The 19,751-nt window shown below is 40.7% G+C and overlaps 2 protein-coding genes across 2 annotated transcripts; one reads left to right on the top strand and one right to left on the bottom strand.

Annotated features, from left to right (window-relative positions):
* Positions 1–1,019: 1,019 nt before the first annotated feature.
* Positions 1,020–4,273, bottom strand: LOC146665544 (uncharacterized). The gene is made up of 3 exons (XM_085413276.1): positions 3,640–4,273; positions 3,187–3,322; positions 1,020–1,356 (listed from the first exon to the last, which is right to left on the bottom strand). Exons 1-3 carry the CDS (start codon positions 4,227–4,229, stop codon positions 1,153–1,155), a joined length of 930 nt encoding a protein of 309 aa, XP_085269402.1. The 5' UTR covers positions 4,230–4,273; the 3' UTR covers positions 1,020–1,152.
* An 8,237-nt stretch (positions 4,274–12,510) lies between these two features.
* Positions 12,511–15,215, top strand: nkx6-1 (NK6 homeobox 1). Its single transcript, XM_085413275.1, has 3 exons — positions 12,511–13,254; positions 13,373–13,545; positions 14,168–15,215. Exons 1-3 carry the CDS (start codon positions 12,714–12,716, stop codon positions 14,414–14,416), a joined length of 963 nt encoding a protein of 320 aa, XP_085269401.1. The 5' UTR covers positions 12,511–12,713; the 3' UTR covers positions 14,417–15,215.
* The last annotated feature ends 4,536 nt before the right edge of the window (positions 15,216–19,751 follow it).

Raw genomic sequence — 19,751 nt, 5'->3', positions numbered from 1 at the left:
TAAACCTCAGCTGCTGCTTTAGCAGCTGATGGGTTATTCCTCTCTGTGCTTTTCAAAATAAGACCTTAAGCCTACTGTGACCTGTTTACAACCCTGAACGATTAAAATCAAGTTCTTTTGTTTTACTGGACATGTACTTCAGAGCTGAAAATGATATTCCAGCAGCAGATGCAGAATAAAAGTTTACAATAAACATAAATATTAATGCCACAGTGAGGGTCTGAACTGTGAGTGCAGCTGTTTATAACAATAACAATGAGCGTAAAGAGTTGAGGTATTGAAGCAGCATTCGGGTTCATCCACCTGTGGCAGGTGTTGAGCAAATGTGATTCTCTGACGATTTAGTGATTTAACTATAATTTTGATAAACAATTTTGTTGACTCTGAGTAGTAATATAGTAGTATAATTAAACAGTATTATTAACATTCAACATTTGCAATGAGTTAGAATTAACAATAACTGGAACTCAACTATCAGCACTCAAGTACCAGTTCTGTAATCAAGTATTGTCAAGGAAGAAATGCAACTGTAGTGGCCTCAGCTGCAGGTCATTTTCCATAAGTTCCTGGTACTGGCACTGGTGTCTTGGGAAAAATCCATCTTGTCTCACTTAACCCATTTTTTTAACTAATGCTGTGTTCTGGTAATTTGACAGCATACATGCTACTGCAAACAGTTGGTTGATATTGTAAACATGTGACATGGTAATGATGCTATCAAAAAGTTTGTTCTGTTTTATCCTCCTAATGACTCGCTCCACATGTACCCTGAGTCTGGCTATGGCCTGCGTCTCCTTAACCTGGTATGCTGGCATCTGCTTCTGCTTAGATAGAAAAGGTGGGCAGTACACTTTGCATTTACAACAATCTGTGATTAGGAAGCCCTTATCTACCATCACTGCCATGTCTTCAGTCAACTTCTCAGCAATGCCTGATTGTTTGAATAGTTCCTTGTCACTAACCGAACCAGCATACAGATTAGAGATGAATGTCACTGGACCATGTGGAGCTATGCCAACCAGGGCTTTCATCGTACAGTGGGATTTGTACGAAGAGTACATTTCACTTTGGAGAAGTGGTGAGGATGGTGTCTGACACCTCAGCTCTGTACAGTCAAGGATCATCTGGGTGTCTGAGAAATCTTTGAATTCCTCAGAGAGTTAGCGCGTCTGCACATGTAAGCCAGATGCATTGAGACCCCAGTGCAGTGGCAAGAAAAATTGTCCATGTTGCAATAATGCGGCTCACTGTGGACTGGTGTATGCTAAATCGATGTGCCAGGTCCCTCTCCTTCAAACCAACTGACAGGAAAACCAGGAAAAGAAAGAACTCGTCAATTGGCTGTAGCAGCTGCCTCTGAAAGGTGAAAACAAAAGGGAAAATGTTACTCCTTAAGCTATGAACTATAGGGAGTGCAGAATTATTAGGAAAGTTGTATTTTTGAGGAATAATTTTATTATTGAACAACAACCATGTTCTCAATGAACCCAAAAAACTCATTAATATCAAAGCTGAATGTTTTTGGAAGTAGTTTTTAGTTTGATTTTAGTTTTAGCTATTTTAGGGGGATATCTGTGTGTGCAGGTGACTATTACTGTGCATAATTATTAGGCAACTTAACAAAAACCAAATATATACCCATTTCAATTATTTATTTTTACCAGTGAAACCAATATAACATCTCCACATTCACAAATATACATTTCTGACATTCAAAAACAAAAACAAATCAGCGACCAATATAGCCACCTTTCTTTGCAAGGACACTCAAAAGCCTGCCATCCATGGATTCTGTCAGTGTTTTGATCTGTTCACCATCAACATTGCGTGCAGCAGCAACCACAGCCTCCCAGACACTGTTCAGAGAGGTGTACTGTTTTCCCTCCTTGTAAATCTCACATTTGATGATGGACCACAGGTTCTCAATGGGGTTCAGATCAGGTGAACAAGGAGGCCATGTCATTAGTTTTTCTTCTTTTATACCCTTTCTTGCCAGCCACGCTGTGGAGTACTTGGACGCGTGTGATGGAGCATTGTCCTGCATGAAAATCATGTTTTTTCTTGAAGGATGCAGACTTCTTCCTGTACCACTGCTTGAAGAAGGTGTCTTCCAGAAACTGGCAGTAGGACTGGGAGTTGAGCTTGACTCCATCCTCAACCCGAAAAGGCCCCACAAGCTCATCTTTGATGATACCAGCCCAAACCAGTACTCCACCTCCACCTTGCTGGCGTCTGAGTCGGACTGGAGCTCTCTGCCCTTTACCAATCCAGCCACGGGCCCATCCATCTGGCCCATCAAGACTCACTCTCATTTCATCAGTCCATAAAACCTTAGAAAAACCAGTCTCAAGATATTTCTTGGCCCAGTCTTGACGTTTCAGCTTGTGTGTCTTGTTCAGTGGTGGTCGTCTTTCAGCCTTTCTTACCTTGGCCATGTCTCTGAGTATTGCACACCTTGTGCTTTTGGGCACTCCAGTGATGTTGCAGCTCTGAAATATGGCCAAACTGGTGGCAAGTGGCATCTTGGCAGCTGCACGCTTGACTTTTCTCAGTTCATGGGCAGTTATTTTGTGCCTTGGTTTTTCCACACGCTTCTTGCGACCCTGTTGACTATTTTGAATGAAACGCTTGATTGTTCGATGATCACGCTTCAGAAGCTTTGCAATTTTGAGATTGCTGCATCCCTCTGCAAGATATCTCACTATTTTTGACTTTTCTGAGCCTGTCAAGTCCTTCTTTTGACCCATTTTGCCAAAGGAAAGGACGTTGCCTAATAATTATGCACACCTGATACAGGGTGTTGATGTCATTAGACCACACCCCTTCTCATTACAGAGATGCACATCACCTAATATGCTTAATTGGTAGTAGGCTTTCGAGCCTATACAGCTTGGAGTAAGACAACATGCATGAAGAGGATGATGTGGACAAAATACTCATTTGCCTAATAATTCTGCACTCCCTGTAGTAAAATTACGCTTTTCTTGGCTAAATGTTTTGTAATGGTTATGCATACCATACCGTACTATGGGGTAAACAATGAGGTGCTGTAGTACACAGGTGTATGTATGTAAAGGATGCTGAGTCCTTTAGCATACATGCTATTGTACATAATGTAATGTTATTGTACATAAATACATTAAAATTACACCTCTAGTTCTAACTACCAACAAACCCATAACCTACTGTTGATGTGCGTGCACGTGTCAACACTTCTTCGTTCCTATTGGCAGCTGACTTGGCTCTTGAAACCTGGATCATTTTATAGATGCAAGGCTCAATCAAAAACCAAAATGCCATCAAATGATCATAGCTTGGAAATCTATTCACGAGAGAGACATACATCGTGTCAATCATTAATTAACATTACACACTGACATAAAAATAATATAAACTGTGACAAATATGCTAATGGTATGCTGTATAACATAGTCTGATTAAGAGTCTATTTGGTGTTGTATTTTACCTGTAGCATTAGGATATCGTTTAAATACTAAAGCATCTACATGAAACATACAATCAGCAGAGAAAAAGTAAATTTCTATTGTGTTTCATTAAGACTGGAAACACTTTCGAAATTTAACTGATGGTGACCTTGGTATATTTTAAACAGTTAGCTTGAATAGAACTTAGATGTACCTGGTATAGAATCGGATGTCAGTGTCGGAGCCAGCAAAACGCTGTAACCCAAATTCTCGCTGGACACGTAACTCCTGTATTTCCTTCCTCAGAGTCTCCACGTCTTCGGACAGGTCTTCTGCAGCTGATGCAGATATGTCTAATGCAGATGGCTCAGGGGCTGAGCAGTAGTCATGATCTCTTGTAAGACTGTACTCTTCTTGATCGTCAGGAGGAACTAGTTCAGGGCGTCGCTCCGTTCTCTCCCAAACACTACGCCGCGGTGGTTCAACTTTATAGCCATTCCACTCAAAAAGTGTTGGTACAGCACCTTTAATAAGCCACCTTCGACCATCAAGGGTTGTTGGCTCTATGAGTTGATCACTGGCGAAATGTCTGCTGCAGACCCTGGTGTGAGAGGTAATTGTGAAATGATGTATGTTTACCAGCCATTGTCTTCTCAAGTCAGAATGGGTCGGAACACCATGAAAACTTAGTATGCCGTTAAATTTGGCTGAAGCCGAACAAAGTGGGACACAGCAATGCTCGGAGTATTTCTTCTGCTGTTTTTGAAAATATTCTGTTTTAAATACTTTCCTTTTTATACTCATTCTGAAGTGACGTTAGCATAGCTACCGATAGATAAACAAACATACCGGAAACGCCCAAGCGGTAGTATTTGGAAACGGAAATACGTCACATGCCGTAGTGCAAGTAGTCCATTACCAAGAATAGAGAGGGGACAGCCTAACATATGAAACAGGAAGAAAAAAAAAACCGCAGTGTAATCTATTTATTTCAACAAAGTAACTGTATTCTGAATACCACCTTTTCCAAATGGTAACGTAACGGAATACAGTTACTCAAATGTTGTATTTTAAATACGTAATGCCGGTACATGTATTTCGTTAATCCCCAACACTGATTTTACACCCCATTCCTACAACAGTGCTAAAAGAAGTCCTGCCATTAATTAATTGAAGCCTCCAGCTTTCTGGCCTCTAGCTCACCTTGGAATGGTTCGCAGCTGACTGTGAAGCGGTGGGAATGAGAATCAGCAAATCTGAGACCAATGTCCTGCTGCTGCCCCCGCGACCCGGCCCCGGATAAGTGGAATAAAATGGATAGATGGATGGATCTTTAATATGATCAACACATCTCTTATAATCGGCTGTGTACCACAGGCCTTAAACCGTTACTTAAAAATCCATCTCTTGACCCAGCAACTTAGGTAATTAAAGGCCAATCTCCAACCTTCCTTTCATCTCAAAAATCCTTGAAAGAGTAGTTGTTAAACAGCTAACTGATCAACTGCAGAGGAATGGTTTATTTGAAGAGTTTCAGCCAGGTTTTAGAGCTCATCACAGACAGAAACAGCTTTAGTGAAGGTTACAAATTATCTTCTTATGGCCTCTGACAGTGGACTCATCTCTGTGCTTGTCCTGCTAGACCTTAGTGCAGCATTCGATACTGTCGACCATAATATCCTATTAGAGCGATTAGAACATGCTGTAGGTATTACAGGTACTGCGCTGCAGTGGTTTGTATCATATCTACAGTGGCTTGCAAAAGTATTCGGCCCCTTGAACTTTTCCACATTTTGTCACATTACAGCCACAAACATGAATCAATTTTATTGGAGATTTATTGGATTCCATTGCAATGTCTCTACCAGCTTTGCACATCTACAGACTGAAATCCTTGCCCATTCTTCTTTGCAAAACAGCTCCAGCTCAGTCAGATTAGATGGACAGCGTTTGTGAACAGCAGTTTTCAGATCTTGCCACAGGTTCTCGATTGGATTTAGATCTGGACTTTGACTGGGCCATTCTAACACATGGATATGTTTTGTTTTAAACCATTCCATTGTTGCCCTGGCTTTATGTTTAGGGTCGTTGTCCTGCTGGAAGGTGAACCTCTGCCCCAGTCTCAAGTCTTTTGCAGACAGGTTTTCTTCCAAGATTGCCCTGTATTTGGCTCCATCCATCTTCCCATCAACTCTGACCAGCTTCCCTGTCCCTGCTGAAGAGAAGCACCCCCAGAGCATGATGCTGCCACCACCATATTTGACAGTGGGGATGGTGTGTTCAGAGTGATGTGCAGTCTTAGTTTTCTGCCACACATAGCGTTTTGTATTTTGGCCAAAAAGTTCCATTTTGGTCTCATCTGACCAGAGCACCTTCTTCCACATGTTTGCTGTGTCCCCCAGATGGCTTGTGGCAAACTGCAAACGGGACTTCTTATGGTTTTCTGTTAACAATGGCTTTCTTCTTGCCACTCTTCCATAAAGGCCAACTTTGTGCAGTGCACGACTAATAGTTGTCCTATAGACAGATTCCCCCACCTGAGCTGTAGATCTCTGCAGCTCGTCCAGAGTCACCATGGGCCTCTTGGCTGCATTTCTGATCAGCGCTCTCCTTGTTCGTCCTGTGAGTTTAGGTGGACGTGTCATGAATAGGCTGTGTGCAGGCAGGATGAGGACCCAAACGCAAGCACACGGAGGCAGGAATGAACTCAAAACAGTTTTATTGCTGACGGAAGTTAAGACGATGCAAAATAATATGAAACTAAACTGGGAAGTCATAAAGGAACTGACTCATGAGGAAACACACGGAAGGGCACACAGTCATGAGGGAGAACACGACACTGAACTGAGGGAGACGCGGACATAAATACACAGAGGGTTAATGAGGGAAGTGGGAGCACACGGGAAACACAGCTGACACAGATAATCATAATGAGACAGGGCAGGAGTGAACACAACATGACGCATACTGACGAGAGACTGTAAAACAGGAAGTACACAGAGGTTCAGACAGGAGGAGAGAGAGCACAGGGAGAGCACAGACATAACGGGCTGGGGAAAACATGGAATAAAACACAAGGAGGGGAAACGAGGGCTCACAGATACATAGAGGGGCACACAGGGGGTAATCAAATAAGGAACATCTTAACAGAACAACCTAGGGACCAAGGCATAAATAAGGAACAAAATACAAAACACACGAAAACTAAGAATACTGGGCCAACATGGCTCAGGACCATGACAGGACGGCCTTGTCTTGGTAGGTTTACAGTTGTGCCATGCTCCTTCCATTTCTGAACGATTGCTTGAACACTGCTCTGTGGGATGTTCAAGCCTTGGGAAATCTTTTTGTAGCCTAAGCCTGCTTTAAATTTCTTTAAAGCAGGCTTTATCCCTGACCTGTCTGGTGTGTTCTTTGGACTTCATGGTGTTGTTGCTCCCAATATTCTCTTAGACAACCTCTGAGGCCGTCACAGAGCAGCTGTATTTGTACTGACATTAGATCACACACAGGTGCACTCTGTTTAGTCATTAGCACTCATCAGGCAATGTCTATGGGCAACTGACTGCACTCAGACCAAAGGGGGCTGAATAATTACGCACACCCCACTTTTCAGTTATTTATTTGTAAGAAATGTTTGGAATCATGTATGATTTTCATTCCACTTCTCACGTGTACACCACTTTGTGTTGGTCTTTCACGTGGAATTCCAATAAAATCGATTCATGTTTGTGGCTGTAATGTGACAAAATGTGGAAAAGTTCAAGGGGGCTGAATACTTTTGCAAGCCACTGTATCTAATAGACTCCAATTTGTTCATGTATATAGAGAATGTTCTTCACACACTGCGGTTAATTATGGAGTTCCACAGGATTCAGTACTAGAACCAGTTCTGTTTACATTATACATGCTTCCCTTAGGCAATATCGTTGTATACTATCCCGTAGGCATAGCATACATTTTCACTGCTATACAGATTCTTACTCTGGATGACATTGCTTTGGCCTCCAGTAACACTGTGAGGAACCTTGGAGTGATTTTTGACCAGGATATGTCCTTCAATGCACATATTTAACAAATATGTTGGACTTCTTTCTTCCATTTGCGCAACATCTTTAAAATTAGAAATATCCTGTCTCAGAGTGATGCTGAAAAACTAGTTCATGCATTTATTACTTCTAGGCTGAAATCAAATCAAATCAATTTATTTATATAGCACTTTTCACAGGATAAAAACCACAAAGTGCTTCACAGTAATATAAAAAAGAAATACATAAAATACATCAATAATAAAACACACAGCACAAATCTAATTAAAAGCCAATCTAAATAAATGAGTCTTAAGCTGCTTTTTAAAAGAATAAATACAATCAAGGCAACGTAATGATGGAGGGAGAGCATTCCACAACCTGGGGGCCACCGCTATCACCTCTAGTCTTAAAAAGAGTTTGTGGGACTACCAACAGCCTTTGATTAGAAGATCTCAGGCTGCGAGAGGGAGCATGGGGTTCTAACAGATCAGAAATGTAAGCAGGGGCATCACAATTCAAAGCTTTAAAAGTCAGTACCAAGATTTTAAAATGAATTCTAAAATGTACTGGAAGCCAGTGTAATGAACGTAAATCTGGTGTAATGTGCTCTCTTTTTCGTGTCTTAGTTAAAAGCCTTGCAGCAGCATTCTGGACTAACTGGAGACGGTCAAGATTCCTTTTGCTCAAACAAAGAAAAAGGCTGTTACAATAATCTAAGCGAGATGAATTAAAAGTATGAATAACCATTTCTAACTCAGATTTAGACAACAAAGTTCGCAGTTTGGAGATGTTTCTTAGCTGAAAAAGGCAGTTCCTAATTAACTGGCGAGAGTGTTGTTCTAGGGACATGAACTACTGTAATTCATTATTATCAGGATGTCCTAAAAACTCCCTGAAAAACCTTCAGTTAATCCAAAATGCTGCAGCAAGAGTACTGACAGGGACTAGAAAGAGAGAGCATATTTCTCCTGTATTGGCTTCACTTCATTGGCTTCCTGTTAAATCCAGAACTGAATTCAAAATCCTGCTCCTCACATACAAGGTCTTAAATAATCAGGCCCCATCTTATCTTAATGACCTTGTAGTACCATATCACCCTATTAGAGCACTTCGCTCTCACACTGCAGGCTCACTTGTTGTTCCTAGAGTATTTAAAAGTAGACTGGGAGGGAGAGCCTTCAGTTTTCAGGCCCCTCTACTATGGAACCAGCTTCCAGGCTGGATTCAGGAGACAGACACTATCTCTACTTCTAAGATTAGGCTTCAAATGTTCTGTTTGGTAGAGCATATAGTTATAGGCTGGACCACGTGACCCTGAATCCTTCCTTAGTTATGCTGCTGTGTTGTGAGTTATGTTGCTGTGATTTGATGATATATAAATAAAACTGAATTGAAATCTTGTAGGTCCCACAGTCTGAGAAACAGTGACACAGCTGATCACTGTGATTTATTATAAAATAATGCAAACAACTCTTCAAAGGTGTTTATTTAGTTTCACTGTGGGATTAAATCTTTGTGCGAGTGTAAAGCTGAGCTCAGTGAAGTCAAAGAGAAGGCTCCGTCCAGTCTCTATCAGTGTTTCTGTGACACGTTCATAAACTCATAAACACTAAACTGCAGCTGCTGGTCGTGAACTCGGCTGACTTCATGTTTCCAGGATTTACACATATGTCTTCAACACTGTAGGATTTTCATACAGGTAGTCTCATTAAGCTGATTACAAGGCACGTGTATAAAATGAACCCCGTGTGCTGACACAGTCTGACCAGAGGGGGGCGCCTGCGCACTGCTGATTTTGTGTTTCAGTCTCTTTCAGCAGGTTGAAGCATCTTCCTGATCATCATCATAACACAACACCATAATTTAATCTGTCCAGCTGCTCCAGATTACTTTGTTATTTCTCTCCAACAATTCTCTTATCAAAAATACAAAATCAATAAACTTATAAATAGAATCAATCTGAGGTCTGTCGAGTTAAATTTTTTATTCGCATAAATGCATCGAGCCTGAAATATTATTATTAATTATTAGTAGTTTATTGTAATCAATAACACATTTTCTCAAAGATTCAAAGATTTAAAAACAAAATCGTTTGTTGATTTAAAGGATTTTCAAAACATTATTTAATTACTGTTATTAGCAGCAGTATTATGTCTTTGTACTGTGGTAACACTGGGTGAACTTAAAAGGACTCAAAGTAATCTATTACATCTAAACTAAAGTAACCTGAATCAAGCAGTGCTTCATATTTTCCATGTTTTGTGTTAATGATCAGCTGTGATGTCATCACTCCATCCGGTTCTATACAGGAGCAGAGGTTTGAAGTTTAGGAAAATGGAAGCAATAAAACAGATTTTTTTTTTACTTTATTAGTTTTTTATTCTTATTTATCACCGAAGACCTGCTAGATTTAATTAATTTACTAATTAAAAACTAATGAAGCCTAATTTTTCCTTAGTTGCAGGCTGCAGTGTAGCCTGAGAGGTCAAATCTAGGGCTGGGTGTGACATCACTTCCTGTTACTGTTTTCTGTGACTCATTTGTTTCTGGCTCTGTCACATTTACATGTTAGAGGAACAAATAGGAAAATCTGCCCCACATCTGCCATAGGGAGGGGTTTATTTTGTTTCAACGACAACAACAGGTATTCCAAAAAAAAGAGAGAAAGATAATATATTAATAATGTATTATAAATGATCATATTTTCACCTCAGTAATTATATTAGAGGTGAACATCATTATCATTGATTATTAATTGTTTGTGGATGATGAAGCGAATAAATAGAAAATCAGCAGTAAATGAGTGTTAAAAAAACGTCTTTTCATGATCCCCCAGAAGGACCTGCTGCACTTTTTTATGCTGCAGCTTTTCAAATTTCCAATATTTCCTTCAAAATAAAAGCCTGAAATGAGTTCCAAACCCAGGGCTCGAGTCCCCGTAAAGGGTCACAAGGAAATTTTGAGCGGTCATGAGAAAGTTTGAAGAGATTAAATTAAAGCGGAGAACTTAAGACAGGAAATGACTCAGATCTTTGTGACTAACCGTCCAGATGTTTACAGAGGCTGAGCTCATGTTTGACCTGCAGGGTTTTTATCTCAGATTTTTTTTAGTTTAGAGCTGAAACACAAACACGTTCCTCTTAGGTCTGATCCACAGCCCGACGGTCGAGGCTGCCACTCTCAGAATTTATTTGTTCGTTCATTTCATGCATGAATTACACTGTAAAAAAAAAAAGAAAAAAAGGGGGCGGGGGGGGGGGGGGGTGGAGGTTTCTGTAAAATTGAAAAATTTAACGTGTAGTTAAAAAAAAACAGAAAATATGGAAAATAATTTTTAAAATAATAATAACATGAAAAAATGTTCATTTTAAAACTGTTTACACTGTATTTTACAGTTGTTGTTGTTTTTGTTTTTTCTGTGTGTGCGCTGTTAATAATCTTTATTGTTTAAAATGATAATGTTCAAATGTTCCTCTGGAAAAAACTAATTAACTTCATTTTGCAGTTATAAAAATACACTTTAGCTTCCATTTACGTTTATAAGAAGTTTTTAAAAATAGAAATTAAATAAAATCCAGCCTTTCCTTTAAACCTTTAGTTTGATTAATCTTCTGGTCTGTGTGTGTTGTTATGGATAAACTCTCCCAGCTACTAAGATTTGCCCCACAAAATTGGATTTGGTCCTCAGTGACCTGCTGGATGTTAAACTGTTTATAAAACCAGCGGTCATTTATCCGTGCGGTGTACAGGGCACATGAACGCAACGCAATCTGAGCCCTCTGAATTTTAAAAGAAATCTTGACCCTTAAACATTTACTGACTTTATCTTTAATAAAATTTGCTAAACTTTTATTTCTAAATGTAAAGCTGTGTGACCGATCATCTTTAACTCACCATTCTTACGTTAACTGAAAGTAACAGCAACTTATTCAATTACAGACAAACTAAAGCTAATACATAATAAATAAACAAAGGTCAGCTTTACTTCTTGCAAAAAAGCAGTGTCAGCATAACAATGAAGCGTTATATTAAACTGTTTGTTTTAAGAATTCAGGAGAAGTCAGACACATTTAATATTTTATATCAAAGTAAGAGCGCTCTAATTAATTTTAAGTTAAGCAGTTTGTACAGATTTAATTTAGTAAATGTTATTATAAATAAACTCAAAGATTATACAATAATTAACCTAAAAATGTATGAATTAAGTTTAACGCATTAATTTGAATCAACCAAAAAACAGTTCTGGAAACACTGCTGTTTGTTTGTTTGTTTGTTTGTTTGTTTGTTTGTTTGTTTGTTTGTTTGTTTGTTTGTTTGTATGTGCATTTCTTTTCTTCTTCTTTTTTTGTTGCTGTTGTAACCAAATTTCCCCTTGTGGGACAATTAAAGGATTCTTCTGTTCATCTATTCTATTCTACAAAGTGGCATCAAACCATCAAGCAGCACTTTCCTTTCCATGAAATCAGAGTCATGTGGATAATTATTATAAAATGAATTTAATGTTCTTGGTGATTCCTCCGAAATATAAGCGTTGCTATTGCAGCGCCCCCTGCTGGCTAGTGTTTGTCTGTTTAGATTTAAAATGATTAAAAAATATTTTCATTTATTAAGACAAATTTTAGTATATTTTATTAAACAGTAAAGCGTGACTGAAATCATGTTTATTATTTCAATCACAAAAGCAGAGTGTGTTTAAATTTTTTTTCATGCATTTTAATTTCCACTATTTGACTTTATTTTATTTTACTTTATTTCATTTCTTTTTACCTCATTTTATTTTGTTTTAATAACCGACCTGGTTTTGCTCCTCTGATTATTTAAATCATACTTTTGTCTCTGACCTTTAAATTCTCGTTTTTCTCTTTCTTCACATTTTTTTATTTCCCATCACTCATCTCATTTCTGCTCAGCCAATCACGAGGCCCTCCTGAACCGGGAACGTCTACGTCACCCCCAGGTTAACCAATCCGGAGAGACCACCCCTGCCCGTCCTCAGCCCCCCTCCCCGTCCCCCTGTTCTCCCTCCTCTCTAACTTGGGGCTGATAGTCTCGCGCGGATGATCAGCTGTTATTATCTCACGCAACTCGCGGGCGGAAGCAGCGCGTGCGCCTGGTGCCTATCCGGGACTCGGAGCTGGACTCAGGCTGTCTGCATAGAGGACCGTGGTGGGATTAGAGCGCAGAGCGGCCCGGGATGGGCTCAGAGCGGCGTTAGTGCGCGCCCCTGCCCGCAGAGCCCGGCCCGCCCCCCGGGGGGATGTTAGCGGCGGGTCCGATGGACGGGTCCCGTCAGAGCGCCTTCCTCCTCAGCACGCCCCCCCTGGCTGCTCTGCATAGCATGACCGAGATGAAGACCCCGCTGTACCCGGCCTACCCGCTCTCCTCCGGTGGCCCCGCCTCCTCTACCTCACCGGCTACCACCTCCCCGAACCCGGGCGGCATGGCCGCAGCCTCCCCGGGCATCAAGAGCTCCACCGGCCCGTCCTCCGGGCTCGGCTCCCCGCAACAGTGCTCCTCTGCCACCCCGCACGGAATTAACGACATCCTGAACCGGCCCTGCGCCACCTCCGCCCTGGCCTCCGCCTCCTCCTCCGCGGGGATCCTGACGGGTCTGCCCAGGTTCAGCAGCCTCAGCCCGCCGCCTCCCCCCGGGCTCTACTTCAGCCCCTCCGCGGCCGCCGTGGCCGTGGCCCGGTACCCGAAGCCCCTGGCGGACCTGCCAGGCAGGACGCCCATCTTCTGGCCGGGGGTGATGCAGAGCCCCCACTGGAGGGACGCTAGGTTCGCGTGCTCGCCCCGTGAGTGGAAAACAAGTGTTAGATCCCAGAAACATGACGTACAATAAAATAATAGAACAGAATAGAAGTAGGCTATGGGCTGTGTGTACTGAATGTCTGTGTCGGCCTCTCGTTTCAGATCAGAGCTCTGTCTTATTGGACAAAGACGGCAAACGGAAGCACACGCGGCCCACGTTCTCCGGGCAGCAGATCTTCGCCCTGGAAAAAACTTTCGAACAAACGAAATATCTGGCGGGCCCCGAGAGAGCCCGGCTGGCCTACTCCCTGGGCATGACCGAGAGCCAGGTCAAGGTAACCGACACCCCTATTTCAATATGTGCTGCTGCTTACCCGTCTGCTTCCACAAACGGAACTTTCACTGTGTTTGTGGGTAAATCGCAGAGAATTCATCAATCATTATATCAGGGGTTTTTCCTTTCGCACTCTTTGTAAAGCGGGCTTGAATCCACGTTTTTCAGCTAAAATTCAGGTTTTAATTTTCCTGTCTCACAATAAAATTATTTAATTAATTTGAAGCAAAAACATTTTTTAACAATCATGTGTACGTTGTTTTAAGTTATTTATCTTGTAACTTATATCTTATTTTTAGGTTTAGGTAAGTTATTATTTTTGAGCTTTAGCTCACAATTTTAACCTTTTACATGCATCGGGTCAGAATACGTGTTTTTAATTAAATCTGAGTTCAAAAGAGGAAAATTAATTATAGAAAGAATGATGACTTAACCTGTCACAGTTTAAATCTGCCTTTATAAATAAAGTTTCTCATATTTAATAAGCTGCCGTTTTGTCGCCTGTATTGGTTTCTGTAGGAATTTAAATGTGAAAACTGGGACTGTTTCCTGTCTTAGCTTTAAATAATAAAAGCTAAATCATCCGAAATGTGAGTGGGCTTCTGTGTGTGCCGCCGCCGCAGGTGTGGTTCCAGAACCGGAGGACGAAGTGGCGGAAGAAGCACGCGGCAGAGATGGCCTCCGCCAAGAAGAAGCAGGACTCTGAGACGGAGCGGCTCAAGGGCACTTCGGACAACGAAGACGAGGACGACGAGTACAACAAGCCGCTGGACCCGAACTCCGACGACGAGAAAATCACACAGCTGCTCAAGAAACACAAGCCCGCGAGCTCCGCGCTGCTGTTGCACGCGCCCGACACGGACAGCTCCTAACCGGACCGGAAGTCCGAACTCAGCTGAAGTCACGTGAGCTTACCTGAACGACAGACTGGTTTTTACCTGCGGGCCGGAGCGGACTGTAAATATGAGTGAGTGGATAGAAATGTGAATATTTAAATTTAATGTTTTTCTACTTTTCATTTGGGTTTAACCCCCACCCCTTTCCCACCACCAACACCACCCCGCTGCGGCTCCTTGAAGGCCTCTCAGGAGGAGACCATGAACGCAGCACGTGTACAGACACAAACGGCGCAAACATTTACATTTTTTTATTATTTTTTTTTTCTGCTCGCGCACATTTTATTTATATGTTCTGGGTTGTGAGTTGCGTCTGCGCAGTTGTGTACCCCGCAGGCTCATGTAATGCACTTTTATTGAATAAAAAAAGAACTGCAGGTGTTTGCTTTGTGTCGCTGATGCTCGGCTTCATCTGAGGCGGATTCTGGATTTCCTTTTTAAACCCGGCTGAAATCACGCAGAAAACATGGACGATTTTGTAGTTTTGGGGGGCTTTTTCTCTCCTTCGGCTGTCGGTGTTTGTGAGCAGTCACACCCGGCTGCACGCTGCTCTGTCCCGGCTTCAGTCCCGACCAGTCCGCGCTCCCGGGTAACACCACCCTCAGCGGTAACACCACCCTCGCCACCGCTCAATTAAATCCGACTTCTGTTTCCTGATCAGCGCTCAGCTGATGAATTTTAATTCTGTGATTCTAACGCAGGGTCGAGTTTTTTGTTTTTCTGGAAATATTTTATACATTTAGGATAATAATTAAAGAGCGGATATGAACGTTAATGACTTTGAATCCTGTTTTTCAGTTTTGTTTTGTTTTTTCCGTCTCCGGCATGTTTTAATGCAGCTCTGTGCTCTCTTCTTCTCAGTCTAAATTATATTTTCGCACATTTTTACACGTAAAACGCAGAACATGGGGATACATTTCAGTCAACAGGAACTCCGTTTTAAACTGCCGCTGAAAATATGAAAATAATATTTAAAAGTAGTTAAAAATAAAGTCCGAGCTGAAGCTCGGAGGATTCTTCCTGAGATTTGATCGCTGATTTCTTTTCCCCACATTCAGTTGGTTTTTCATTTTTAATGCTAAACATTAATTTAATCGTTTTAATGACTCTTTATCACGTGACTAAATTTATAAAACTTATTATTTATTTTATAATTTATAATTATTTTTATTTTTCTCTCCTCAAGGTAAAGAAACAAATGTCATTTTTCCTTTTTTGTGCTTCTGAATTTTTATTTTTGAATTAAATGTTAAACGTGAAACACACAGCAGATCTGAGGACAGAGTCAGAGATCAGCTGATCCAGACGAATTATGATGAATAATAAATTCCTGTGTCAAACAGAAACAGAGAAAAACTGACGAGACACGAAAAACTGCGGCAAAAATAATAAAGCATAAGAACCGGGGTTTTTTTAAAAATCCCCGTCAGCTTATCACAGAGCAGCATTCATTTATTGTTAAAATTATAATTTGTGAAAGCCAAAGAGAGCGAGATCTGAACTTCCGTGTTTATAAATTTTAAATGTCTGAATCCATCGTAGCGGTCTTGAAGCTGAAATCTTTAATAATAATAATTTGATGTATTATTATTATTATTATTATTATTATTATTATTATTATTATGCTGTCATTGTGTCCACGGCGCTGTTGTTTCGGTGCTCCTGGCCGGCTGAACATACAGATGACTTTTTATGCACTTTTATTCTATTTACATTTTTTTAAATCGTTTTAAAGGATCGTTTTAAAATGTGTGACTTTCAGTAATTAATGAGGTGAATTAATCCATTAATTGACTCGTTGATGGAAATGGTTTAAACATTTTTCTGAGGTAGCCTATAAATTTAGAGTCCAGCTCAAGCCGTGACCTCGTGCAGCTCCAGCTGTTTGTGCTTAGCTGAGTATAAATGAATAAGCCAGACAAACGAAGAAGAAGTCCCGAAGTGATGTTTGTCTCGTTTTTCTTTGTTTTGATGAATCGGTGGCCATAAGCATCTCTCAGAGCTCCACTTCCTCTCTCCCTTTAAAACGAGCTAGAGGCCGGTGAGGACTTCATCCCGGGCTCCTCCCGCGGACTCCTCCTCACAGCTGGGCTCATCCTGGCTGAAGGATCCAGATGTTCTCTGAACATCAGCTCACTTATGTGGAGCTTCTGATTTTATTATTTGATAGTATTATTAAAGTAATGCTTGGTTACATGAACCCTTCACAGCACCAAGCATTACTTTAATAACTGATATGAATAATTACAAAAATGAAACTGATGAATAACAGAAAAAAGGACTACATTTTTAATCTATCATTTTCCAGCAGAGAAAAGTTATTAATTATTATTTTTAATGAACAATTCCAAATGTTCTTTTTTCCGTGTATTTTATGAAACTGACAGAGCATAAAATATTTAGTCTTCATCTGCTTTTTATTTTTAAACCAAAAAACATCTTCATCTTTTATTTATTAAATCTGCTGCGGATTGATTTCCTGTCAGCTGAACGGCTCTCATCCTTCCATTTGTGGGGTTCTGCTCGGGCTACTGCGAGGCTCAGAGGGACCCAGAGTCACATTTCAGGCCCCAGAGGAGCTTCATTCGGCCCTGACTCGGACCTGTGGCACTTCAGGCCTTCACTGAGCATCTGAGGCCCCACAGGGGTCCAGCCCCTCGTGTTTGGCACCTCTGTGGAGCTTCTCAACAGGAAGAAAAATGTTTAATTTTTAATGGACCAAATGAGACGAAACAAAAGAGAAAATAAAAGATTGAAATGTAAAAAAATTATTGAGTATTTGTAATAAAGCTGGAAGAACCAACCAATCGATTGATTTATTGATTAGTTTGCAGCTGTTTAGTGATGAATGATTTTATGTTTCATGCAGTTTTTTTCCCCTGTTAGAAGATCATCTTTTAACTTTTTGTTGTACAAACACGACACATGAGGAGAAATCAGTCAGCAATCTGATGGACGGGGAAGCTGCCGGCCTTCTCACACCTTCACATCGACCCCAGCTGCTGTCAGGGGCTCATCCTCCTCCTTCATCCTCCATCATCACAGCCAGAGACACTTTTAATGGTTTTAATGGTTTTTCTGGTTGGCGTCATAGAGGACGAGGCTTCGAGACATTTCCATGGATGAAGAAGCTGCCGGAGGCTCAAACGTATTTTCCTCAGCAGATGTTTGGATTTCCTGAACACAGTTCCTCATCTTCATCCTTCATCATCGAGCTTTCCTCCTGAAGCTCGCTGCAAGCCAACCTTTCCTCAAAAAATTCCAGAAATTTTATATTAAAACCGATAACAAATAAAATAAAATAATTTTGTTTGTTTTTGCATCTGGACAGAGATGGAAGAGACTCGTCAGGAATCATGAAATAAATATAAACAAAAAACTCCTCTGTGCTGAAACTTGTTCTGTATTCAAAGACAGCTTGTCTGTGTACATAGTCAGATTACTGCTGTAACATGTAACTGAGCCGCTCTGGATTTTTCTCTGATCTGTGATCGTTTCATTCATTAACTCCTTACATGGTTTCCTGCAGGATGTGAAGGATTTCCTCCTTTTTCATTGGCTGTTTCAGATCTCTGCTGGCTGCATCAACATCAGCTTCTGAAACATGACTTTTACAGGCAGATCTAAAATCTACACTCTCACATGTTACTGCACTTTAAACTTAATCTAACAGGAACGAAGAGCAACAAGGCACTCACTTCCAGCAGCTGCTACATCAGCAATTTAAAACAATTAACATAATTTTTTTAAGCAATTAAAATTAAGATGTATTTTAAAGTTAAATTAAAATCAAATGTAATTAAAATTTAAAAATAAACATTTAAAAGTAAATTTTATTTTAAAAGTAATTGCTATGTAATTTAATCAAAATAAAGCCACAGAAAAAATGGAGGCACAGAAATAAACTTTTTGGAGCGTATCACATCCAAGAAATTTAATCTTTGAGTTTATGAAAATAGAGTTTAAGCAAAAACATTTTTAGTTTGAGTTCCAGATTTTTAAATTTTTCACTTTTCTTTGATAATTGTCTGGATTTATGGTCCAGGTTTCACTGTTTTAATTTATGTTTTGGCTGGCTAGAGAAGATTTAACAGATGAATAAATCCAGCTGATGATATTTAAAACCTGGAGAATTAAACATATCAGACGTTTCTGCACAGCAGTGTCTGCAGGGCAAGGTCTGAGGGCTGCTGATTGGTTGGTTAATGAAGAAGACCATCATTGGAGGCTCCGACGTGTGTTACAGAGGAGACGATGAGCATTGCTGAGGTTCCCAACACGAGGGGCAGGACCCCGAACAGGCACATGAGAGCTGCAACAATGAGCCGATTAATCAGCAGTCAATGGGCAGACATGTGACCTGTGCATGCGATCAGGTGAAGCATCCGGCTTCAGTGTGCTAATCTAACAGAGATGATAAATGCAGTGATTTATTGATGCATTAAATATGAACAAAATCAAATCTTTGTTCATATTTCTGCTCCATCTTTGTTTTTTCTTAGAGCCTTCCAGAGCAGCTTTGCATGATTCACAGCTCAAAATAATCCTTCTTTACCTCTAACTGAGCCTCTCTACAGGCCCTCAAACAAGCTCTTTCAGCTTTCTTCTGGTTGGTGGCCCCTCATAAACAGCAGGCGGGTCAGGTTTGCTTTTTTTGTGGGTTTTGTTATGTAGGGCACAGCTCTGAAGTTCAGGACCGTGAAGCCGCCTCTAAGCGTGCTTTGCTTTAGCATTGGGGTGTATTTAGTTTTATTGAATAACAATCAAGGCCAGCAGTCGTCTGCTTCAAACAGTAAAGGTTGAGCGTTTCAAACTGACGTGAGACGGCTCTTTGGTTCGTGCATTTCTCATTAAATTATGCACATGAAACTCAGTTGGACAAATCTGCCTCAAAACCGAACAGGAAAATAAATATTTAATCTAATTTCTGTCTGTATTTATGAAAACACAGCCTTCCTTCTGAAATTAATCTTTGAATCTAGTGGAATCCATGCAAATATGAACCTTTTCCTACTCTGAGACAGTAAAAGATTACCCTGAGGTCCCCTAATAAAAGCTTGGAGGACATTTCTGAGATATTCTCACCTCACTGAGTGTTCTGACTCATTAGCAGCAGTGAGATAACAGTGATGTTTGAAGGTGTCTGTGGACTCCAGCTGTGGAACAATATCCAATTAAAATCCTTGATTTCACTCAGCAACCCTGGAGCTCCATCTTCTTGGACAGTCTGTTAGTACAGTAACCTCACAGCAGCCATATTATTGGCCACATGATGTAATTAAAAATCCTCCAAAAGGCTTCAAATGAAGCT

This window comes from Rhamphochromis longiceps, linkage group LG7, assembly GCF_057381845.1.
Source record: "Rhamphochromis longiceps isolate RC_006_pf linkage group LG7, R_longiceps_female_GT1.1, whole genome shotgun sequence".
Classification (NCBI taxonomy): domain Eukaryota; kingdom Metazoa; phylum Chordata; class Actinopteri; order Cichliformes; family Cichlidae; genus Rhamphochromis; species Rhamphochromis longiceps.
Note: the sequence above shows the minus strand (reverse complement) of the source record. Positions and strands in the feature narration are given on the sequence as shown.